Here is a 24,895-nt window from a genome sequence, read left to right as displayed (position 1 = left end):
AAGCAATTAGACAATGTATTTTCTCCATGCTGGACACGTTCCTCGGGCCACCTCCACAGACTGTAACCTCCCCTCCACGCAGCACTCAAGCCGTCACAGGTGCTAAATAAAACTAAAGGCTCTAGCTGGGGAGCCATTGTAAATTTCAGTTTAATTCCAGCAGAAATCCTCAATCTGGATTTGCATGGGTGAAGTCTAAAGAGAGGAAAATTCTTACAGAAGAGAACATAGATGAAAAATAATAGCAGAGACTTAGGATTGCCATTCTCTAGCCTTATAAGTAACAGTTTTTTTTCTATTTACGCTAAGGAAGCTTCTGAAATGGTGTTAGTTGGGTTTACTGGGAAGGTCTAGCATGAGGATAGACAAAATAACAGAAATGCCTTACTATGTAACGGTAAAACAATACAACTACAACTACACTTTCATAAATCAAATATTAGCCAACGGGATGTGCAACCTTAATGTGTAAGGCTTCACAATTCTTGTTGGGCAACTTTAAAATGTAAATATCGGTGAAGGTTCTAAGTCATCCAAGTTTGCCTTTCCAAAGGTTGAGTGACTGCCCCAAAAGTCTCATATCCACCGCTGCCTCATTGACCCCGCTCAACCTTTGGATAAAACCTAATTGTATTGTTACTTTGGCCAAACACACGTGACTCGAGTACTAGGCCTACAGCAGTGGAGGAGCAACAGACACACAGCCAGACACACTATAAAGATACTTCCTTTTTGTGTGGAATTTGACAGGAAGTGTCGGTGTCATTTCTCAGCCTGTAGTTCTGAACACGTTCAGGCTGCTCCGACGTCACGTGACACACTCCTGTCATTGCTGCAGGTGCGTTGCGATGCTTAATCTCCGCGTGCCACTCTCTTTTACTCAAACTGACTTTAATTTTCGCTACTTCTCATGTAACATACCATACAAAATGTGCTGCTTGCGACAATGTCTGTCAATGCGCCTAAAACTTAAAGCAGTAAGAGAAGTAGAAGGAGAAAACAAATTAAAAAAGAAGAAGCCCCCTAGTCTACCACCTGTGGACGTCTTTGTGGAGAAGATGTCCGTGTTCGGGTCGCTGCCTCCTTGCCGTGGGCCCCCCCACACACGTCTCTCTACTCGGGAGTCTTTTTGCCGTTATTCCCTTCACTTCACCAAGGTCAGTTTTTATCACCTATAATAACACGATAAGACTGTTTTGCTTGTGGATTAGCATCATGGCGTCTTCCTCTGTTTGCCAGCCTGTGTGTTAACGCCATATTATGGCATTGTTTTACTGGGATCCTGTGTGTGGAGGAGCTGTTTTCTTTGTGCTTGACAGTTGGTATAATTAGTGTCTAAGTACGTAGAGACGTGATGGTGAGTGGGATGTAAAAACTTATCGCTAAGAGGAAGTAGCTGTACACCAAACTGGGAACCTTTGGAGAAACTTTTTGCAATTCTTAAGTTGGATAGTTGGAGAAGGATTCAGAGGCTGCTGTAGTATCTACACAATATTGGATTATATTCCAAAACCTAAAGAACTTCCCCCTTAAAGGATAAATCATGAATAACTATAAGTCAGCCATACCCCATTGTAGTAGCGTGTAGTCTGCCTAAGCCAAGAAGAAGAAAATGATGAAAGTTGTGACTGTGGCTTTTTTATAATTTGTTGCTGTTCAAACCTTGCTCTGGACCCGTCGAGGGTAACATTTTGTGTTGCTTTATGAACATATCAGACTGCTTATTAAAACAACACTTTATAATATTTTATTGAAATATTGTGCAATATTTTTTATTTTATTTGGATGAACCACATGCAGGACTCCAGTGCTGTGCATGCAGCTGAGAACCAGGCCTGTAGTTCACGCTGCTGTCAAACTTGTTGCACAATTCATCTTTATTCACTGGTCACTTTAACAGTCCTTCTCTGGTCCCTGGTCACTTTAACAGTCCTTCTCTGGTCCCTGGTCACTTTAACAGTCCTTCTCTGGTCCCTGGTCAATCGGAGAAAATAAAGAACTAAAGTTGCACTTTTTGGTGCAACACACCACTGTTCTCTATAGTTCTATATTGTCCAACTGTTTCGGCCCCACACTTTTATGAAGGGGTTTCTGTTATAATGACTTCATCTTGGCAGTCCCAAAATTAAATTGAATTTTGTTGGCATATGTCAGAAAATGATTATGAATCTTTAAGCTGTAGTTGTAGCCCCAGTTTTTGTTTAGATATCCTTAAAGACATTATCATCTCTGACTTGTCTGCCTTGTGAGAGAGGTATTTAGAAGGGAAATATCAACTTGATGGCTAGTTTTACAGACTTGCACACAAAAGATAGCTTTATGATCTGTATGTAATGTGTCTTTAGTAATTCACTCTCCAGTCTTTGCTCTTTTGGGCTTGGTGGCATATGTTTCTGAGGACTGAGAAGGTCGGACCCTTGTAAACAAAATAAAATATTATTTCTGTCCGTAGTCTGCATTCACATGATCTGTCTGACTGAAAAGTTATGGTGCAAGAAAAACAGCTCCTGTAATAATTAAAGGTCATCTGTCTGCACTGGTGGAGCTAAATCATACAGCTAATGAGGTCTTCCATGTGTGTGGAGTGGGGGTGGGGGTAGGGGTAGGGGTGGGGGTAGGGGTGGGGCGGTGTCTTGTGAGATCACCCTTGTGGAAATGAGACCTGTAGGATTAAGCTGCATTGTTTTGATGGCCATATAATTTTTGGTCAACCTGATCAACCTTGAACATCTTGTTTTAGAATAAAAAATATGCATTAATAGTAATAGAAAACAGTGTCTCAAGGACACTGAAGCGCTATTACCTTGATCAGATGTGACAAACAAGTTTTCCTCAGTGTTTGTTCTTTCACATTGTAGCTCTGTGTTTTTCCTTGAAGGTCATGGCTCAGTGAGAACATGTTGACCCACAGCCTCTGTAATGTGTCTACAGCCTCCTACAATAGCAGTGTGTCATGATTTCTTCAGATATTGCAGCAGGTTGCTACAGTCATTGTCTCATTTAGCTTATACACATGTACAGTTTTAACATCTGGGTATAAAGTTCAAACCAATCTGTGTGTCAAGAAAACAGTTTGACTATTTTGTTAAGGCTGTACAGATGTGGTTGGCTTGAACCTGGTGTCAGAATATATTGACTCTGCGTTGTAAGCCAATAAGAACTCTAAAAATGTATCTTCTTTATAAAAAAAAAATATACATGTGGCTCTAAGCAGACCAGCTTTTTGTGAACACTGAGTTGTCATTGTGAAAGATTGGATCTATATGTCCGAAGCATAAATAGGCTTCAACTCATGAGAGTGGAAAAACCAAGGGAATGTTATCACTGAGAATGGGATGCCTTCCCATTTATAAACAGGAGTATTTTTAGGAGTGCACAAGCACATTTGTTTGGTTGTGATTAGAACTGTTGTCAGCAGGGGAAAAGGCTGAACATTTCACGTAATTGTTTTTTTTCTAGCAGAAAGGGTAGTGTATTAAAATGACGGCGCGTTAGGCAGAGCTGGTGCATTGTATTACATAAGATTAAGGTGATTGAGGACATGTTCAGTGAGTATGATTAGGAGGGGATGGTGAATCTTTGTAAGTTCACCCTATGGGGATTATTTCCTTGAATGGGTTATGATCCTATGTTTTGCATAACCCTGGGCCAAGTTGTTTCCCAGAGAGAAGTTTTGCTTACAATAGCACTGAGGCGTCAGATGTTCTTGTTTGCTGATATCATGTGAACTCGGTGGCAGAGAGGCGTGTCACCATTTGACAGATGACTCTCAGAGTATTGGGCTGAATTTCAGGCTTCAGTGTTCAGATGGCTGGAGAACAAAGTCTATGTTTTTTTTTTGTTTTGTTTTGTTGTTTTTTTTTTTGCTCCTTTGGTTAGTTCAAGACCGCAAAGGATTGTCTACAACACCATGTTGCTATTCCAGTTTGACAACATGTGTGACGACAGCAGTCATTTTAAACCAGACAAATACCAAACATATGCTGCTGGTCATAGGGAGTCAACCTACAAAACTGGTTTTCATCTCTCACGTCAGAAATGATGACACTGTGTACCTGTTGTACAATCACCTCCCACTGAAACTCTTTTGTTGCTTCTTTTTACCCCACCTAAAATGCACTGTGTACACTGATGCCACCTTGTGTTAAAATAACCACATTACATGACTTAAAGGACATGGTTGTTGACTGTTGTAAAGAACCTTTTTATTGTCATCATTGAGTAAATATACATAATGCACATGTTACAAAGAAATTCTTTCTCTGCATTTAACCCAACCCCTGGGCGGAGCAGTGCGCAGTCCCCTAATAACCGTTTGGCCTTTTGAGGATCCCCCTCAAGCATCTTAGGAAGTCTTTCAGAACATTAAACTTGAATGTTGTTTTTGGCACAGACCATGTGAAGTTGTTTTAAAATGTTTAAACTGACGGAAAACCAATCTAAAAAATTTTAAAAGCTTAATTATTCAGTTCTAGTTAATTCATTTATTTAAAAGGAAACAGTCAAGATGTGCAGTTAAGTGTGTCTGCTTTAATTTACCAGAAATTCTGTTTAAACCTTGTAGGAATTAAAAATCTACAGATTAAAACACTCAGATAACCATTTGTTAGATTTTCACTTGCACAGATTAATAACGCAATCCACACTCAAGAGAAGACTTCACCAGATTAAATTCAGAAGGCTACCCACAAGATGCAAAAACATTGGTAAAAGGAGCCCACATCAGAATTGAAATAATACATTTTACATTAATTTTGTTGTCTAAAATGAAAAGTAATAAATATTATAACAGCTCAAGTTTTGGACTGAAATTGGTACCATAAGACTACCCAATGTCTGTCTTAACCCTTTATAATAAGACCCATCTAATTTAGTAAATCCGTTATCTAACAATAGGGGAACACAAAAACAACTTCATTGTGTCTTTATACTCAACGCATTTGTTAAATGAAACTAAACATGTACATTTAATTGTAGTAATATAAATACTTATATTTAAGTTAATTGGAAATTTTTAAAATCCTAAAGATCAGATCAGAATTTCATAAATTGACATCTCTGTAGTTTATAGAATAGAAACATCTTCCACATACTGATTTGTAAACCAGCACACTCTTTTGTCAGACCTTGTTAATCAGAAACCTCAGGCTGTCAACACAATGGATAGTATCTTCATTCCAGACTAGTCCATTCATGGAGTAACATCTCATTATTGATAATGACTGAATCTGGCTTCAATAAAGTTCATAGCTTTGAAAACTGTCAGCGTACCTAATAGATGTTTTTTATCAACATTTGTCTCACCCAGAAAAGAAAATTGTAGAATATTGTAGTAGTTAGTACAGTAGTTCTAAATACAAATTTATGTTATGTCGTAAGTGATAGCCTGTACTTTTCTTGGGAGTTTCTTAAATACAGCTGTTTTGTCACCACATCATCTCTGTGCACTGTCAGGATATGACAAACTTTCCAAATTGAAGCTCAGATGCATTAAGTTTGTAGTGGTAGCTGTAGAGCCAGGTGTCCTAATGATTTGTAGCAACATCCCAAATCAGTTTTACTGAGGTAGTTCAAGATTTAGTTGGTTAGTGCTTAGACAGTTCCAGAAATAGCAGATAGAAACTGATAGTTGACAGATTATGGCTGAAGAGAGAGAGCACATTATCTGTGATGTAAAATTTGGAAGTGGATTTCAGGTACAAGACTGCCCAAAGTACCCCATGGTCTTCTACATGGTTATTAAACTGCTGTGTGAGCCAGAAGGAGTTAAGTGTGACCTGTTTAGAGATATGAGAATAAAAACTTATAGCTGACTTGAAACATTTCCTGATTCATTGTTTTCATGTGTTAGGATTAACTTTGCTTCTTTGTATTAAATGATAGAAAACTGTATCTCTGTGGTTTGGAGCTAAATTAATTCAATATATCAGCTTTACTTAGATGAATTATAATCAGCATTCGTACCACAGGTATTATAGACTAAATTAATTTATTAATGAAAGGAATTATTAGTAGATTCAAGGCTGCTCTCATAGTTTAATGGGGAGATTATTAAACTACATCAGTAAATAGCTGCATATTGTGAATAACACATGGTAAATTCTCAGAGTCCTAACATATGTTTTGTTCAACCAACCAACAGTTCAAAACCCCAAAGGTTCAATTTACAGTGATATAAAACCAGACAATTGGAATTTTGATTTGAAAATTTCTTTGTAAAGTGCTTTGTCCAGTGAGGAAGAAAATAGCTATATAAGTGAAGGATATTTATCATTTAACAACTGTTATCACAAGAGTAATGACAGAGCTTGTGTATGTCATACTGTTAACTCTTTGCGGAAAGACACATCTGGTGAGGTACAGTGCATCCAGAAAGTATTCACAGCACATAACCTTTTCCACATTTAATGTTACAGCCTTATTCCAAAATGGATCAAATAAAATTTTTCCCCTTAAACTTCTAAAAACAATACCCCATATATATATGCAAAGCTTAAACTTTAAACTAACTAAATAAATCACGTGTACATTAAGTATTTACAGCCTTTGCTTAATACTTTGTTGAAGCACCTTTAGCACCAATTACAGCCTCAAGTCTTTTTGAGTACGATGCTACAAGCTTGTCACACCTATTTCTGGGCAGTTTCTGCCATTCTTCTTTGCAGTACCTTTCAAGCTCCATCAAGTTGGATGGGGAGCATAGGTGCACAGCCATTTTTAGGTCTCTCCACAGATGTTCAGTTGGGTTCAAGTCTGGGCTCTGGCTGAACCACTTAAGGACATTCACAGAGTTGCCCCATAGCTTCTCCTTTATTATCTTGGCTGTGTGTGCTTAGGGTCACTGTCCTGTTGAAAGATAAACTGTCGCCCTAGTCTGAGGTTGGGAGCGCTCTGGAACAGGTTTTCATCAAGGATGTCTCTGTACGTTGCTGCATTAATTTTTCCTTCAATCCTAAATAGCACGATGCCACCACCAACCTGCTTTACTATAGAGATGGTACTGGTCAGGTGGTGAGTGGTGCCTGGTTTCCTCCAGATATGACACTTGGCATTCAGGTCAAAGAATTCACTCTTTGTAGCATCAGACCAGAGAATTTTGTTTCCCACGGTCTGAGAATCCTCCAGAGAGCTGTCATGTGCCTTTTACTGGAGGTGGTTTCAGTCTGGCCACTCTACCATACAGGCCTGATTGGTGGAGGGCTGCAGAGATGGTTGTTCTTCGGGAAGGTTCTTTTCACTCCACAGAGAAATGCTGGAGCTCTTTTGGATTGACTATCAGGTTCTTAATCACCTCCATGACTAAGGCCCTTCTATCTCGAATGCTCAGTTTGGTTGGCTGGCCTGCTCTAGGAAGAGTCCTGGTGGTTCCAAACTTCTTCCACTTACGGATGATGGAGGCCACTGTGCTCACTGGGACCTATAATGATGGAGATATTTTTCTGTACCCTTCCCCAGATCTTTGCCTTGATACAATCCTGTCTTGGAGGTCTACAGACAATTCCTTGTACTTGATACTTGTACACCTGTGGGTGCTCAGACATTCAGTTAACACTGCATGTCTGAGCACCCACAGGTGTACAAGTATCAAGTTGCAAAAACATCTCAAGGACCATCAGTGGCAACAGGATGCACCAGAGCTCTAATTTGAGTGTCATGGCAAATGCTGTAAATACTTATTTACACGTGATTTCTTTAGTTTCTTTTTAATTTTTAATACATTTTCAAAGATTTCAAACAAACTTCTATATGTGTATTGTTTGTAGAATTTTAAGGAAAATAGTGAATTTGATCCATTTTGAAATAAGGCTGTAACTTAACAAAATGTGGAAAAAGTTAAGTGCTGTGCATATTTTCTGGATGCACTGAATGAACACAGCCTTCCACAGTGGTTATAGTGAGTTAACTGCATACCTGTTTTGTTTGACTAAAAAGTTGTGCAAATCATTCAAAGTTGATGGTGTTGGGGTGTTACTCTTCTACTGACCCATGTCAACAACTTTAATCTAGAGTGATGCTTTTTAAAATTATGACAAAAACATCAAAACGGACTCCACCAACCAAAAGGCATGGAATCCTCACAAGATGGTACTTTAAAACAAAAACACAATATGGTGCGAAATCAACTTTACATTCTCTATAATAACGTTATTCTCATTTGTGAAGCTGGAATTAAAGAACATTGCCTATATTTTGCTGAAGTACAAAGAATCAGCAAATTGCTGCAGCTCTAACAAAAATAATGTAGTTTCAAGGAAAGGTGAGATGGTTGCTTTGTTTCTTGACTTGCCTTTGTATGTGTCATATTAGTACTTGTAGAAGTTTGGAGCCCTCTCCAGGTTCAAAGCTGAACTACCACATGCTCTTCAAGCACATAACTGTATGTATGCAGGTCAAAAAAGAAAATTTGTGTTTTTAGAAGACATTTAGTTAGCAGGAGGAATCAGGGGTAGCTCACATTTCCCACCAGACATTTGATTGATGCATGACCTGGGTGCTTTGGTGATAAACGCCATTTTAAAGAGTGCATGAAAACACTGTTATTGAACCAAACATAAGCCCTCACTTGTCTATGTAGCTGACTGACATGATGCATACTGTTTCTGTGGTTTTAACTGCTACCAAGCAGTTTTCTAGCGTGTCAGCACCTTCAGTATGCTATAGAAGTGAAAGTTGAGAAAATGTTCATCTTGTAGCTTTTTAAGCGATTGATGACCTGGTCAAAAGTGACAAAATCTTTCCAGCTACTGTCTAACTATGCATTCAGTAGCACTTGCATTATGAAGCAGGAATGACTTGTGTGCAGGGACTTTATTCTCATGGAAGTGTGTATGTGTATACTGTTAAAAAGAAATACAGCCTGTTTTACTCAGTGCAGAGCATTTGGTGTAGGTGGAAGATGAAAAGCCCAAGACAGGGTTAGTACACATTTTTTAATAACATGGCACAATTTACATAACACAAGTTTAAATGAGGAGCATGCTGAAGATTCAGTCGCTTCATTTTTTTTGCTAATTTTTGTACATGATCTAGAAAGACTTCATTTTTTTTCACTGTACATGGTAAACAGCAAAAAGTTTCTCATTTTACAATCTTTTTGAAATATACATTGACTAACCACTATGGCTCTGGTGGACATTTTTATGTTGGATTAAAAAACACTGCACAACATGATGTCACAGAGTTTGAAGCCCAAAGCTAAACCTTCAGTGGACTACTAAAATATCTCTGCTCATTAGAAACAAACTGTCCATAGTTTAGAGTTGCTTTTTTGTCTTTTGATTTTGAAGGTACGACGACTTAGGAAAGCACTGTAATACACTGTTGGACCAACAGAACCTATTTCCAAAACATGTACTTTACACTCCTTGAACGGGGCTAATGTGCTGTCATGGTATTATAATGTGCTGCATTCTTCCCGCAACAAGACTGATGGTAACTGAGTTGAAGGAAGAAGGGCTTGGAGTGTTATGGTAATGTTTGTGCTGTTGTTTAACATTTAAAAATCTTTGAATGCAATACTTCCTTCAGCTGTGTCTAGGATTGTCACCACAGTTTTGTCATATTTGAGAATATAGTTTTCAACTTCTGACTACAGATTTGGAATGGATTCGTTAAAGCTTGCATCTGTTTGTATGGGCCCAGGGTTTGTCAAGTCTTAGTTGTGGAGAGAATACAGCTTTTTGTCCTTTTATTGGTACACAGTCAGTAGCAATGAGTAGACCAGCTTTCAGAAAGGCAGCCCATACATTTGTTGCATAGTTGGATAGGGGATCTCTGGTAGTATGCTTACCAGCTACATCAACCCAAAAAATGAAAGTTTCAAAAAGCACATTCTCAAATACTACCTTAATACTCCTATTTACATGTTTTTAAAGTAAAGCTTTCAAAACACCCTTTTGCATATTTGTACCATGTTTTTTAATCCATACAGAATGAGCACAGCGAATGTACACGTTATGTACACACTTTACTGTCAGTGCTAAAGTACCTGTACATTCCAAAATTGAATTTTACTCCATGTCACTTTGCTAACAAAAGAGAATGCACAGAAAAAGCTGGAGCAAATGGGGCAAAAAAAAAAAAGTTTTAAAAATGTTCTTGTTCTGTAATTAGTGTCTCTTTGTAGTTTAATACAAAACATTTCATTGTGTGGACATGACTCTGCCCACATACGTTATTCACAGGTATCTTACAGTCTTGCTTTGCCCAAAGCTAAGTGCTTGATGTGAGTTCAGTGTTAGTCAGATACAGGGCAGAAGCACTACCGAGTCTGCTGAGACTCATCTCACCGTGCCTCAATGTCTTTGTGAGCTGGTCTGTCTCTGAGATCTGTGCCCAGAGGAGTAGTCCGTCTAGGTGAGCCGGGCCGAGCACCCAATGTGGGGATCAAAGGGGGTGGTGCGCTCAGAGAGGCAGTGGGTGGTGTTTTGTTCAGGATACCATTCTGATGGGCTGCTGCAGCTGAAGGGCTGACCCTTGAGTAGTGCATGCCAGTAAGTCCCGGAGCCATGAGGCCGGGTGCTGGATGGGGAAGGTGTCCGTCGAGTGCAGGATGGTGCATTGTGGGGTGAAGGCGCCCATGCTCATAGTCCTCTCTGAGCATGCTGAGGCGGTCTCGCTCCTCCAGCTGAGCACGCTCGTGCTCCCTCCTCTGCTCCAGGGCCAGAGGGTGAACATGATCACGATTAAAGTCATGTGGCTCACGGTCCCTGTAAGAGCGCTCAGCCTCATAGAGGCGTGGTGCTGCCAGTCGGTGCAGAGGGTCATTTCTTAGCAGCAAATCTCTGGCCAAAGGGTCCCGTCTGTGAATGTCCAGGCCTCTGTAGGGGTCCCTCATTGGATCCCAGTGGAAGGCAGGGTAGGGGAACCTGTCAGCTCCTGGGATAGGGCTGATACCCATAAAGGGTGCCACGACTCGAGTTCTCTCTAGACTACTGATGCTATTGATTGGGTGGACTCCAGCCATGCCCATGGCCATAGGCATTGAGGATGGAGGGTGGAGAGTTGGTGTGGAGGGGGCCTGTGTTGGATGTTCACTTGGCCTCTCTGTGGTTCCATCCTGCTCCTCCTTTCTCTCCTCCTTCACTTTCACGTCGTTCTTCTTCTGGTGCTCATATGGCAGCTCTACCTTCTTCTCCAGGACCTCTCGGCTCAGGCCGCCATTGGGCCGGTCTAGGCTGGTTTGCCGTATGTAGGGTGATGCTGGCCCCCTGTTGGACACTTTCTCCTCTGACACTCGGCCATCGTGGATGATAGGTGTGTCCTTGTCGCTGTGCTGGTTGTCTTTGAGCTTGTGGTCATCTGTGCCACTGTCTTTCCAGGAGTCTGGATGCTCCCTCTCCCTGTCTTTTGCTTTGCTCTCCTTTTCCCGTTGAGAGTCTCCTGAAGCAGGGGGCAGATGATTTCTGTGGTGTTCAAGAGGTCGGCTATGGCCAAGGAGGCTAATGGGGTTGACAGGGACTGGGGATGGATGGCTGGGGTGACGCTTTTCTACAGAGTCCCTAGAAATAAATAAAGGGGAAAAAAAAAAAAGAAACTGCCTGTAAGTCAGTGACTGTATTCTGCATGTTATGGCTGCATGCTTGAATTTAGAATATGTTTTATTCTAACTAATAATAATTGCATTACATCACAAAGAAAAAAACTAAAAATACATTCAAACTTCAGTTTTACACCTGCTGTTAGTTTACAGTCAAGGTGATCACTTTCAGCAGCTACCTTCTGCTGTACCGCACCCACCTGTCCTTGTCGTCTTTACTGACTGTGTCCCGTTTCTCAGAGTCCCTTTCATGTGAGCTGACAGAAGTGCTTCTCTCAGAGTCTCCAGGTTTCAGCCATGGTGGCGGTGTGGGGAAGGATGGTGGAGTACGGTGCAAGCGGTTCCACGGGTCCTGGTGGGTGCTGTTACTGTTGCTGTTGAAGTGCTGCTGTGCATTTGGGCCATCTTTATGGCCAAACATGGAGTTGGCCGCTGTTAGGGATTCAACACGTGGAAAATCACAGGAGGACGCAAGTTAAATGCATATCTCATCATATTATTCAGACATGTCTGTATTATAATCACCTAAAAGATAAGGTAACATTAAAAACCAATAATTCTTATGCAGTAACGTTCATGAGGTTGAAACTCACTTAATGCTGGATTTCCCAGTCCCCCAAAGGCTGATGAACTGAGAGCACCTAGTCCTCCAAATGATGAAGGCCTACTGAATGTTTCTGGAGGGAGACACAACATGTTATCATACACATCACACAATTAGCATCTTTCTCTTTTTAACAGAATGACACTAAAGGAAACCAAAGAATTTGCTTACCTAAGTGAGATGCTGGGGTGAGGAAGTTTCCAGGATGATGGGGCGGGTGGCCGAAGGGACCTGCTGATGGGTGTGTAGGACCTGAGAATGAAGAGACCGAGGACATCATGGACTGACTTTCATCAAATGTAAGTATTAAGTAGGCCTGAAACCCTGGTAGTTCAGCAATCTTAATTCAGGGACCACATACTCGCTTTCCTGGAACTTTAAACTAGTGCCTGACTGAGCTTTTCACAAAAATCAATATCAGCTAAAGTTTCAATACTTTAGAAACTGTTTGGCCATTAGACCTAGAGTTTGCCCTCTGGAGATCAGAACAAATTACCTTTTTACAGTTTATGCCAGTGTCTCACTTATATCTGTCAAGGTTTTCTAACCATACTAGTGCTGCCAGTAGTTTTGACCATAGAGGTCAGGGTGATGTGGAGCTCTGTAAATTTAAGATTCTTCCTTATTTCAGTACTAAAAAGAATTAGGTAACTTGATTTATAGAGAAAATTTCATACACAGGACAATTAAGTATTTTATTGGTAATGTAATTGCTTATTAAAAATAAAGCTTTATCAAACCATAGCATAAATACAAATGTTAACAAATATAAACACACAAAAAACACAGATTAGAATGATTAGTCACAGTCTCAATTGAACTGTGGTGGGCTTTGAGATTTTCAGGTAACTAATGGCAATAAGAGCCAGAGTGTAAATGTAGTCCAATCTGTTAAAAAAAATAATGGTGTGAATCGGCTTTTTAGGATTTTGTCCCGACACATATCCTCAGTACAACTAGTATACTCACTTGACTGCAAACCCTGAAGTCCTAATTGTGGGATCAGTCACTTTGTTCTTTCTATTTTGAGGCCAAAAAGAGTAACTTTGGTTTTGTAATTAAGTTTGAAGAAGCATTGGTGCATACTGTTCGTGCAAATGTTTGCTTCCTCATAATTTGAATGTTAAAAGGAGTAGGGAAAAAATAATGATAAGAAAATTGAACCTAGTTTTGCAGCCTCTCTGACTATGTAGCTGTAGCAATGCTAATATAATTTACCACACTTTGTACTCTGACAGAAGCTACATGGTTAATGTACAGGAAGCCTACATACGGTAAACTTTTGCTTAACTGCAAATAAATTACTAAACTGTGCTGTTTGCTTTGCTTTTTAGCATAAGACAGCCACTTTCAACTACCCAGAGATCTGTCGCACACTCACCCGCAGCTGAGAAGAGTGTGGCAGGCCGTGCCAAATCACTGGGGTGATGAATGGCGCCAAAAAGGCTGGGGCCAGGAGGTCGACTCAGAAACTCAGGCTTGAGTCCAAAGTCTAGCTTGTGAGGATCAACCTGCATCTGCTGCTGGAAAATGCCAAAACCACAGAGAGAAACACATGTAATAGCCTTTTAAACACTGTAAAGGTGTCACTTTCCATGTTTAATTGCTTGTTCTCTCTTTATATTTACATTGACTACTTAAGGTTTTGCTTGTCCTACTGCAGAAATCAAACCTGGGACTGCAATTTTTAAACATTTAACTTGACTGTAAAGTAGAATTGCCAATTCTAAGTTGGATTCGCAGAATATCTTTTGTTTTAAAAAACAAAATAATTGCGTTCTTTTATACTGGGGCTACGCAACCTTGGCATAGTTATTAGTATATCGTTACAATATCTGTGGACATATATAGTAAGATAATACCATATAAACTACTCACATAAAGTTAGGGATATTTGACTTTCAGAGCCAGCAAATAAAATGCACTATAACCTTAATTTGCCCTTCTCTAAACTTTTGAATGCACATGTCCAACTGTTCAGTGGTTATTGCATTACATGCTGTTCTCTAACAAGGTGATTAACTGCAAAAATCACAACGTGATTCAGGGATCAGACAAGATCCATGAATTGACCACTCAATGTTCCGGTTCAATGGGAATTTGTTTTTAAACAATCCTCTCATCATGCTGTTCGCATTTTGATATCATGAGACCATGATTGTGGTATAGCCACCACTGTTGTCAGCTTTTGTTTCAATAAATTGTTTAAGGTGAAAAAAAATACCATTGCAAGTTTCTATTTAAATGTCACTTTAACATGAACTTTTTACATAAATTTCACCTGAAAGTCTAATATCCCTAACTTTCTATGAGTTGTGTAGTCTGATGCATTCTATAGCTCCTTTCTATAAACTCCCAGTGACAGCCCACAATATCCCTGTCCCTCTGTCTGCACAGCTCCACTTCCACACTCAAGTTTACCTGCAGCACACACCTGATTTCCCCAGGTAGATTTCTCTGGGAGAATGCAGAATCGGTTTTTTACAACACCATAAAAGGCTGCAGATTGGGCAGGTGGTGGAATAAAAAAGGCTGCATAAAAGTAATCATAACACAAAGCAGTGCCTTCTTATTTTTAAGATAATTAATAGTCCACCTAAAGTTACAAAATTTGAACTAACACAAAGTAGCCTGCAAAACTCCAAATAGGTAACTTTCTTTCTTATTTCTTTCCAGACAGTTCACACTGCAGCTTTGCCGTCTCTCCTCCTGTGCTTCTACTCGACTGAAAAATCAGGCAGCATCTTATGTCACTATATAGTTGAAGTTATGGCTAAAATCTGTTAACAGCTTATTACAGTGCATTTAAAAATTCTAGACCTAAAATTTGGTAAAAGACTAAAAGAAACATCAGGTTCAAAATTAACACTGTATCAGATTCTGATTTAATAAAAGTGGTTGTGACATGCCAGATGTAGCTTTGAGTTACAACTGAACATTTAGCAAAATTTATAGAACACAAAAATGGGTATGATCATTTAGCCTAAAGAGTGATACATTTGTATCTACCAGCCCTAAATGCGATTTGAGGCAAACTAGATTCAACCTGTTTGCCTTATTTGATATAGCATGTCCTGCACACATCATAATGATGGTGTTCACATGATAAATGTGCAGCCCCACTGCATACAGTTTGTATTCATAATTAAATTGGAACAGCTACATTTTATACCAAGTTATTCTTACATTTAGTACCATGCAGAGAGGAGTCAGGGGAGTCCTCACCTTTACTTTCTGCTGGTGGTGGTATATCTGCCAGGCGATATGAACATGCATTGCACACCACTTCCCTGGTTTCTGTAAACACAAGACAAAAAACATTTTTGAACTCAAAGTTCAGCAGAGATTTTTGGAGTTCTGCTGAGAGTTTAGTTTTTCTCTTATCAGACCAGATTCTTTTTCCTCCAGTCCTTTAAATGGTGTTTCGCAAATCCTAGCTGTCTTATGAGGTTTACCGTCCCCATTGGAGCTGCTGCTGATAATTCCTTTGTGCAGTTTCTCTGCAGATAACTTCTCTCAGTGCAGTGTATGCTCTTTTAAACTATGTCTAATCAATTGAGTTTGTCACAGGTGGACATTCTTATTTTTCTTATTTTGCAAATTAGAATTTCTTTTTAATACATTTGCAACCATTTCTAATAACATGCGGTCACTATGGTTTAATTAGTATCGATAAAGGGGACAATTAAATCTTAAACAAGGTGTTGCATTACATTAATGGCCCTGAATTCTAGTTGACGTGACTGTTACTTTAAGATTGTGGCCTCTGATGGTGATTTGGTATGTGACAGTAATTAGAACTGATTTGAAAAGCCTTCTTTAAAGACGGAGAAACTGTTAAGCAATATATGTTAATTGTTGGTCTATAAGCTAGCACACTTCCAAAAGCAATGCTCATTTATTTAAAGACTATCTACTCCATTAGCAAACACCTTTTAAGGAATTAAAGTTATTAGTGTGTTTGAGTGCAGAAGACTGAGTCTCTGTAGAGAGTCACTCACTCACCCTGAGAATAGGCCGAAATGGATCTGTTAGCTACAGAAGGGAGAGACAGGGGAAAAACATTTATTTTGCTATCAATCATGTTACTCTCTGTAGATTTCATTTTAGCGTAACTGAAAAATATAAATTCCCTTTACTATTAAGCATTTCAGAGATAAGTGATCTCTGTACATACAAATATGGCAGAAACGAACACATGCAGCCTATGTTGTCTACAAACTGTGACATAGGAGAGTGTTCAAAACTTTCATGTGATGACTCAAAGGCTTATGCAATGTTTAGGGTCTAAACATTACCTCTCAACTGTGCTTTGTGTATGTGCTCTTACCCTGGGGTCCTTCTGTAAGAATGTGTGTGGGACGGCTCCCGGTCTTGTGGAAACATCCAGTGGATTAGAGGTCTAAACAGCACCAGACACAGAATAAAACAAGCCTCTCTGTAAATAGATCATTTTTTCTGTTTGTTTGTAGGTGTGTGAATGTGGGTTGTGAGGTGCTGTTACCTTGGGCTGAAAGGCGCCCTGCAGTGAGCCAAAGGGCCCGGTCGGAGGAATGACAGGGGGAAGGCCAGACATGGGTGGTGGGTAGGAGTGGAAGAGCTGAGGAAGCGAAAAGGGAGGGGAGAGGAGGTGTGAGCATGGTTGGTTTGTCAGCGAGATGCAGGACAGCAGCTTCATGAAGCAGTGGAGCTCAAACATTGCAGAACAAACATTTGAAGGAGAACCACAACCTTCAATCAGAACTTTCTTAGTTCTTAGACAGTGAACATTGAACTCTGATTATGTTTCACAAGCTCTGGAGTAAAAACCAAAAGCCCTACTCATTCCTGGTGCATGTAAAAAAGGGAAGTTTCTCCTTTGATATGAGAACCACAATGATGTAATGTAAAGTGTTGAAGCTTCTATAAAATGATCCTGAAGAGAAACAGATGTCCAATCAGTTACTTAGTGCAATTGTTGTTGTCAGTCACATTAGCCTTCGTGGAGTCTTTTTCATGTTTTTAAACTTGAATTGCTCTAATTATAGAGAGGGAAAGAGAGTGATTTAGAATTGGGTTGGCTGTGAGTTATTAGATGTGCCTGAGGACATGCTAGAAGGGTTTAAATGCAGCTTGTTTCCTTGTGAATCATGTGTTAAGACATGATTATGATTCACAGAGAGGGTAAATGAGGCTTTAGGATATTTGATGCTACCAAAAATAAAAGTAAAGAAATATGGGAAATCAGAAATCCAATGCTTAAAAACAATCTTTTTCTTTGCAGTATCTATTTGACCTACTGTTGGACTGAATATAAAAATATGATTTATGTTTGCTGATGTTTAAATCTTCCTTTCAGCTCTGAGGAACAGTTTAAATAAAACCATACTAATGCCAGCACACGCAGCAGGTGTGTGCTGGCAAACATGGCAGGAAAGAGGGGACCACTATTTTAAAAAGTCCCTTTGGTAAGAATAGAGATCAAGACACTACTGTTAGCAGACCATTATAAATGAAGATTAGTAGGCAAGAAAAAGATACTATTCCTCTATAATGCAGTATTCATTTCTATGCACAACAATTCCACATGCAGGCATAATATATCTTGGTCTCCAAAGTCTAAGGATCCAAGCATTGTTTCATTAATCGCACCATTTGCAGGAGCTGAAGGGTGAAATGGTACAAATGTTTATAGTAACCACTAAGAAGTGGATGAGCAATTGCATGGAATTGAACACACACACCAGTTTGTCTTTCTATAGTTGTGAGGACACTCATTGACACATTTAACTCCTAGCCTTATTAAAATTCTAACAAAATGCCTGACCCAAACCCTTCCCCTCACTCTAAACTAGCCCTTTAAACAGCCTTTTGAAGTTGTTGGGACTAACCAAAACATCCTGACAAGGATGGTACTGAACTAAATTGAGTCCACACAACTAAAGAAACACTTGGACACACACACAAATAATACATTTGCATGGGCTGGAATGGCATAATGGGCAAGCACCAAACTGTTCTGCAGGCTAACAGAATGCAGTGGGGAAACTCACACTGTGTCTGTAGAAGGGGTCAACTTTTGTTGGGTATTTTTCAAACTGTAGAAGAAATAAAACAACTAAGTATACAGGTGTAGAGAAAACATGATTACCCCCCCACCACACACACACACACACACACACACACACACACACACACAGGCTTTTCTCAGGGTAATTTAAGGCCAATATAAATTACATCACAAATTGTATATTATAACTGAACATGTTTACGTGTTGTGATTAAAGATCAGAGGTTTCCCAAGTCATCCTCCCCTTTTTATGATCATCTGCAGACCTTGTAAACCAGTACAGATTCTGTCTCTCATTGGTCTCCTTTTAATGGTGCAGTGCAGGCTCAGGGCGAACATTTCCCCAGTCAAGACTAAACACTGCAGCTATAAAGAGCCTTTTTATAGCCTCATTAGCTGTCGGAGGCTTCGCCATGCTGCCTTTGAGGCATCATCACAGTCAAGTGAACCCTCTGTGGGCCAGGCAGGTCCAGCTATCCAGTGCCTGTGGTCTCCTCTAACAAACAGCAGGGTTCTTAACACAAGGCATTTGCCAGTAATGAAAACCTCCAAATAGGACCAAATGACGTCATTAAATTCACAATGAATTAAGTGCTTTATGTTCTAAAAATTGGCTCTGAATTTAGCATGCTTTGGGCAAGTAATTGCCAATTTAAAAAATAACAGTTTCATGTCTAGTGTTCCAGAGTACAGCCGACAAAACACTAGAAAGGCTTTCTGGGAGAATAAAGGCATCATTGTGGCAGGGACAGACACACATGGTCATCATAGAAAGGCTGCCACAAAAATATACAGATCTCTACCACGCGCCGTGCACACACACACACATGCTAAACTGGGTAGAATCTTCCTTCTCACAAACATCAAGTGAAAACCTTTTCCATGCTATGCCCACCCACTTCTTTACACACGTAAAAGTCATTATTAGAATACATAAAAACTGTTTCCATTGAGACCCTCCACCCTCTCCTTCCCAACACAGTTGTGTTCTACTTATCCTCACATTTCTGGCAGGGGTACGCACCATGGGTGGTGCTGGGGTGGGCATAATGGCATGGGGGAAGGGCGTGAAGGTATGCTGGTGAGTGTGCTGGTGGGTATGTTGGTGCTGGTGCTGATGCTGATGCTGATGCTGGTGGAACTCTGTGCGCAGGTAGGGCGGAGGGCCCAGCGATGCACCGCGGTCAGCGCTCTGGGAGGCCAGGAAACGGGTGTTGAGCTCCTGACGCAGAAGGTCTTGCTCTGCCGAAAAGGGACAGGATGACTGAAGAGTTGGAGCACTTCTACACAACAGACTATCAACAGCCTCATTGTTTCTAATCTTACTCATGATTATATACAGATTTATGATAAATCTATTCATCCTGAGTTTAAAAAAAAAAGGGTTTCAATGGTGGTTTATGGGAAAGTGCAGGTGACAAAGAGAACATGTCAAGTTTTGACCACAAGGCACCTATGTACTAACACGTTGAGTTTGTGGGTTCAATAAAGAAAGTCAAAGCCACTGCTTTTTCCTCCGTTTGTGTGTATATGTATATATAAATCAAAATATAAAAACTACATTTGGATAAACTTGAAAATAATCAATTTGGATTGAGAACACTGTATTTTTTAGAGTAGATTCAACATTTGTTGTCATGCCCTAATAAAACATGCAAACTTGCACACTTCCTCTTAACTACAACCAAATTCGGCTCAGCTGCACAAACTAACAGCAGGCAAAGTCTGAGCCATTTCATGCAATTTCCCTAATGGGGAGCAATAAAGTAAAAAGAAAATACAAATTAACTCTAATCCCACATACAGCTAGAAACATGGTTCCGCTTCGGAAATGTGGAGTATAATGGGACATCAGTAGCACCACCATGTGGGCAGCTGGAAAGCTCTGATTCAGTATAATTTTCCTCACGCAATGCTTAAAGCTAGAAACACCTTCTGCTTTTAAATAGTTGAGCTGATTAAATATCCCAGCAGCAGCTGCTGCTTTTTCTTCAGGAAACAGTCTAATTTTAATTAAACGTTGTTCAAACTGTACATGAAATATTTTGAAAGAAATACTGTAATTAGACTAGTTAATGATGTCACAAATTAAGACATTCTAGTTAATTTAATTACAGTGAAATTATAGTATTCCTGCTGGAACTTGCGTCAAAGATCTCTAGAGTGCCTGGGATTCATGTATGTATGTAATCAAATAAGAAGTCATGTCAACGTTATATAACAAAGAAACTACCAGGAGATGACTGTGATTATCAGTGTGTCATTTTAAATTTAAGCAAGGCTCAAAATGATTAGAGCCGTCTGACAGTTGGAGCTGTCAGATGTTGGGATTTGATACGCTACAGTCCCTCTGAGACAACCTCAGCCTTTGGAGAAAGAAAAAAAAATCACTGGCTGTTTTCTAAACTCAACAAAATGGGTCTTGAGAGATTACATCTCAGTCAGAGTAATATTAATCTTTCTTTTCCTCAGTGACAATATTTTCTGCATTCATATCAAGTTATATAGGGCAGGTGTGTAATGTGTGTGTGTGGGGGGGGATTCTTCTAATTTCATTAGTCTCTTTTGAACGAAATCAAACTTGCTCTGTTCTGTATTGATTAAATGTATTTGTCTTACATGAACGCCATTCAGGTGAAAATGCACGTTCTGGGAACATTGCGAGCCCCCCCCCCCCGCTTCTTCCCACCCTGACACTGACATTTAGCTTGACAGCATGGCATGGAAATATGCAAAAGGTCTGTAATCGCTTTGGCGATGAATGTGTCATGCTGGTAGATATTACTGGTGTGTAGAGAGTCAATCAATCAGAGCACGACAGAGTGTGAACTGTCCACACGGGTATAAACGTACAAAACTTGGAGTACATGTGGATAATCTTGGACTCAGTTGCTTGTTTCTTTAAATAATTACCAGAGTAACATTCTGTCTATCTATCTGTCTCCACATTTCAAATACTTCAAAATCAAATGCTGGTCTGAAAAGATTCACATGGACTTCTCATATGGCTCGACCACCCCGGAAACCTGATGCACCAACTGGCTAAATTAAGAGGCTATTTGTTTTTGTTTTTTTAAAGCAATATGTACAGTCCTCTGCCACACCACTTGGGGGCGATGTGGGGATGTTTGCTGGGAGCCTAAGATGCTTACCTGAGTAGGCACTCCCAGCAGCAGGATGTCCGGGTACTGGCAGGGTGCTAGACGTCAGTGGTGGTGGTGGAGGCAAGGCCGCTGGAGGAGCGAACATATTGGGGTGATGAGGGTGCGGTGAGGACTGCAGGGCAGTGGGGAAGCTGTGAGGGGTTCTCTGGTTAGTCACCAAGGGAAGAGGGAAGGCAGAGGCTGCTGCTGCTGCCACCGCTGTTGGAGGGGGTGGGTGGGGGAGGTGCAAGGAGGGAGCAGGAGGCCCGTGGGGCTTGGTGCCTGGGGTACTGCTCCTGCTGCTACTGTAGAGTGAGAGAAAAGTGGAAATATGGAGAAAGGAGTCAGGTTAAGCCAGGCATGATCGGTCAAAATTAACAGTTGTTCCTTCACGTCCCCTCATCTCCATTGGCTCTGACACTGAATTCCCAGCTCAGCGTTTTCACACCTCAACTGTCCCCATTTACAAATGGCTCCCTGCTTCTCTCTTTTGCTTCACAGAATTCAGGGCAAACAATGATCTGCGAAACCACCATATTCGCAACACCCTTGGATGCAAATAAACCACTGCTGGCAAGCATAACAGAGGGAGCATCTGTCTTTGAACAGCTTCTGTTAAGGCACTTCCACCAGTGCCAGGTACTGAACATGTGCAGTGGAAATGGGATGAGACGGAGAGAGAGGCTGTGTATCATGTGTAAGCAAACAGTCTTTTGTAGTGTGTGTGAGTATTCCCTAGGGGCAGCCACAGAGCCTGCGTCTCCACAGCTCTATGTACTAAGCCTAAAAGCTCATTTGCAGCGCTCGCTCTTCGCTGTGGGCCCAGGCCGTGATTATTCGAAACGGGTGCCAGGCCCTGTTGGCACACTGGCAGACTGGCACAGAGAGTGGGAGGCAAAGCAAAGTCCTAAGAGCCTGCGAGGCAGAGCTGTCCCTGGGACTGAGTGGGTTCTGAAGGAGCTCTCCGGGAATCTTACATTTATGTAGAGAGCTTCATAGGCCTCTTTGCTTACCAGCACATAAAGCCCAAATCAGACCTAAACTGGGGTTGCACTAAGTCTTATGTCGTTATTATGTAAAAATTACAGTGTAAGTATAAAATTCATTATAGAAACTCTATAAAGCAGTTCTGTAAAGAATTGTATTTAATGTAGGAAAAACATTATAGCTTTAAGCCTGTTTTTCTCCTGTTCTCATCCACATTAAATGTGTTTCAACAAAATAACAAGTAGCTATAGAGTTATAGAAGTTTATAAAAAGCTACCTCGCATAAGACCAGAGCAACTCATGAGAGCTGAAATCTCTTCAGTGTTGGTGGCTAGCGGCTAATGACAGGCACTCAGAGATCTGTGTGGCCCTTTAACTCTGCTGTTAATCAATGCTACTGTTTAGCTCAGGGACTGAAAGCTCTTGATGATAGTGATTTACATACTGAAAGGGCATCATCTGTGCTTTTAGCTCAAGTGGTTTTGTAGTATTTTCAGATGTGCATGAACATACGGGTTTGGCTTGAACTGCACTACATGTAATATTATGCGTACCTGTGTCCGTTGAGGTTGAGGCTGCTGTAGGCAGAAAGAGGCCGGGGATGACAGCGCGATGGGGGCCGGTGGGGTGCTGCCTGAGTCGGATGCTGTTGGTGAGGGTGGTGCGTTGGGAGGGCAGGTGATGGCGGATGTGGTTGAAGGCTGGGTGTCGGTGGTGGCCGGGGGTGGGACAGCAGTTCAGGTTGGTGATGGGGCCGGGGAAGGGGGGCAGGCGAGGGCTCTTGGCCCTGGGCGAGAGGCAGGGCTGCGGGTGTCTGAGGCCTTAGATGAGCCTCTGAATGTGTGGGCAGGTGGGCCGAGGCTGGAGCCTGGGAAGAGCCGTTCGTCTGGGTCCAACAAGGGGAGAGGGGCCGGGGGATGGATGCTTGGGGCTGGGACAGTGGGAGGGCTTCGGGGGGCAATGGCGGATTGGGGTTGCTTGATGCAAGGGACTGGGGGTCCCTGCAGCTCTCCTGGCTCCTCTCTTGACTGCGCTCTAGGCCTGACACCTTGAGGAGGCCTGGCCCATGGGGCTCCTGGCTGCCATTGGTACAGAGGACATCAATGCCAAAATCTGGAACTGTGCACAACAGAGAAAAACTGTGAAAAATAACTTCAATAACAGTGGCTCATCTGCTAGTTGGTGGTCTATCTGAACAATTAAAAAGTAGAAAGTACAAATGTGTACAAATAAAATGACTACATTTTCAATGATATATTGGTGATTACATTTTTAAAGGTTTAGACCCTGTTCACAGTCAAAACACCAAACAAGATCAAGGTTCTTTATATGTGTATATGCATAATGATGCCCTTTTCCGGGGTAAATGAACACTCCAGATGAACATCTTCAGCTCTAACAAGGATGATGTGTACTGTATGATCTGCTGGCCTTTTATTTTGGAGGCTCCTGCCTTTTTAACTACTCTGCCAAATTTAATGTGTATGCTTTAAGCTGACAGACACAAACATGAGTCCCTTTTTTTTTCTACTCCTATTCGAATCCCACTCCACCAGGTGTGGCCGCACCCGGCCACCAAGGGTCACCCTGGGGCCAGTCTCGAGCCCGGATAAAATAGGAGGGTTGTGGCAGGAAGGGCATCCAGCATAAAAAACTCATGTCATATCAATGTGCGGAACATGTTCCACTGTGGCGACCCCTGAAGGGCCAAACCAAAAGCTGTTGACCTTCCTCCTCATACTGACACACCCTGCTGGTGTTTGAGACTGGGCCAGCTAAAGCCATAAATCTGCCCTTTCATGCAGCCTTCAGCACCATGACAAATTAAATGAATGCTGATCAGGCACCTGGCCCAAAAGATCCCTTTACTGTAATTGTGCTGTATGCAGGTTTGCATGTACAATTGCATTGTTGACAAGTGTCTGGAACAAACACGGGTATATGTTCTTTACCACATGCCAACTACAGATCTGTTAACACATACTAAAGGATACTGCAGGATACATTCATTAATTCGCTTTGGCAGTAGCATGAATAATTCCAGTGCCTTTAGCTTTGCTGCCAGACAAGGTGAGGATTAATTTTATGGATTTTCAGTAATTGCAGAAAACCCGCAATTACCTGCCATTAGGAGCCCTGGTTAGACTCCATTATGTCCAAAGTGTGAATTAATCAAAAGAATGAATAATACCTTCTTTACAATGTTGAAGACACACAGAACAATAGCTAATAAGCTCCATCCAGGGTATTTCTCTGTAGGGACCTCCCCCTACAGAACAAAGTGCTCAGAAACCAGCAGTCAGCTTGGCTTCTTCAGAGGTAGTGAGGCTCATGGGAGATGACAGTGCATACATAAACTGTAATTAACACTCCCAGGGCCTCAGGGGGGGTTAAGGACAGGAGCAAGGGCTCCTTCTCCCCCTTAGTGAATCAAGCCGAATCCTTTGCCTGCCACAGAGTTGTAGATGGGACCCAGTCCCCTGGGTTGAGTCGGCAGCCTACACTGCAGAGTTGCAGCCTGTCACAGCGGGCTCCCATCTCACCGACACACTGCTCCCTGCAGATCCACTCCA

General features: G+C 41.2%; 1 protein-coding gene and 1 long non-coding RNA gene across 20 annotated transcripts in view; one reads left to right on the top strand and one right to left on the bottom strand.

Annotated features, from left to right (window-relative positions):
- The first annotated feature begins 817 nt into the window (after positions 1 to 817).
- LOC137109001 (uncharacterized) lies at positions 818 to 14,935 on the top strand. Its single transcript, XR_010912258.1, has 4 exons — positions 818 to 1,157; positions 12,281 to 12,442; positions 13,478 to 13,700; positions 14,820 to 14,935. It is a non-coding gene; the product is annotated as an uncharacterized lncRNA (long non-coding RNA).
- The window catches only part of auts2a (activator of transcription and developmental regulator AUTS2 a), a 284,876-nt gene continuing 268,885 nt past the window's right edge, over positions 8,905 to 24,895 (bottom strand). For 3 of the 19 annotated variants that reach the window (XM_067494281.1, XM_067494279.1, XM_067494298.1), the window contains 13 exons: positions 22,877 to 23,441; positions 21,345 to 21,640; positions 19,196 to 19,434; positions 18,176 to 18,220; positions 16,648 to 16,743; positions 16,474 to 16,545; positions 16,149 to 16,178; positions 15,330 to 15,440; positions 13,525 to 13,666; positions 12,315 to 12,395; positions 12,133 to 12,216; positions 11,740 to 11,983; positions 8,906 to 11,501 (listed from right to left, as the gene is read on the bottom strand). In XM_067494281.1, the coding sequence (XP_067350382.1) occupies positions 10,286 to 11,501; positions 11,740 to 11,983; positions 12,133 to 12,216; positions 12,315 to 12,395; positions 13,525 to 13,666; positions 15,330 to 15,440; positions 16,149 to 16,178; positions 16,474 to 16,545; positions 16,648 to 16,743; positions 18,176 to 18,220; positions 19,196 to 19,434; positions 21,345 to 21,640; positions 22,877 to 23,441 (3,221 nt within the window). In that variant the 3' untranslated portion in view covers positions 8,906 to 10,285. Of the gene's footprint in view, positions 11,502 to 11,739; positions 11,984 to 12,132; positions 12,217 to 12,314; positions 12,396 to 13,524; positions 13,667 to 15,329; positions 15,441 to 16,148; positions 16,179 to 16,473; positions 16,546 to 16,647; positions 16,744 to 18,175; positions 18,221 to 19,195; positions 19,435 to 21,344; positions 21,641 to 22,876; positions 23,442 to 24,895 lie in introns of all 19 variants that reach the window. The other 16 variants (XM_067494299.1, XM_067494300.1, XM_067494282.1 and 13 more) reach the window with 15 other exon arrangements.

This window comes from Channa argus, chromosome 24 (genome assembly GCF_033026475.1).
Source record: "Channa argus isolate prfri chromosome 24, Channa argus male v1.0, whole genome shotgun sequence".
NCBI classification, from domain to species: domain Eukaryota; kingdom Metazoa; phylum Chordata; class Actinopteri; order Anabantiformes; family Channidae; genus Channa; species Channa argus.
This window is presented reverse-complemented; position numbering and strand designations above follow the sequence as displayed.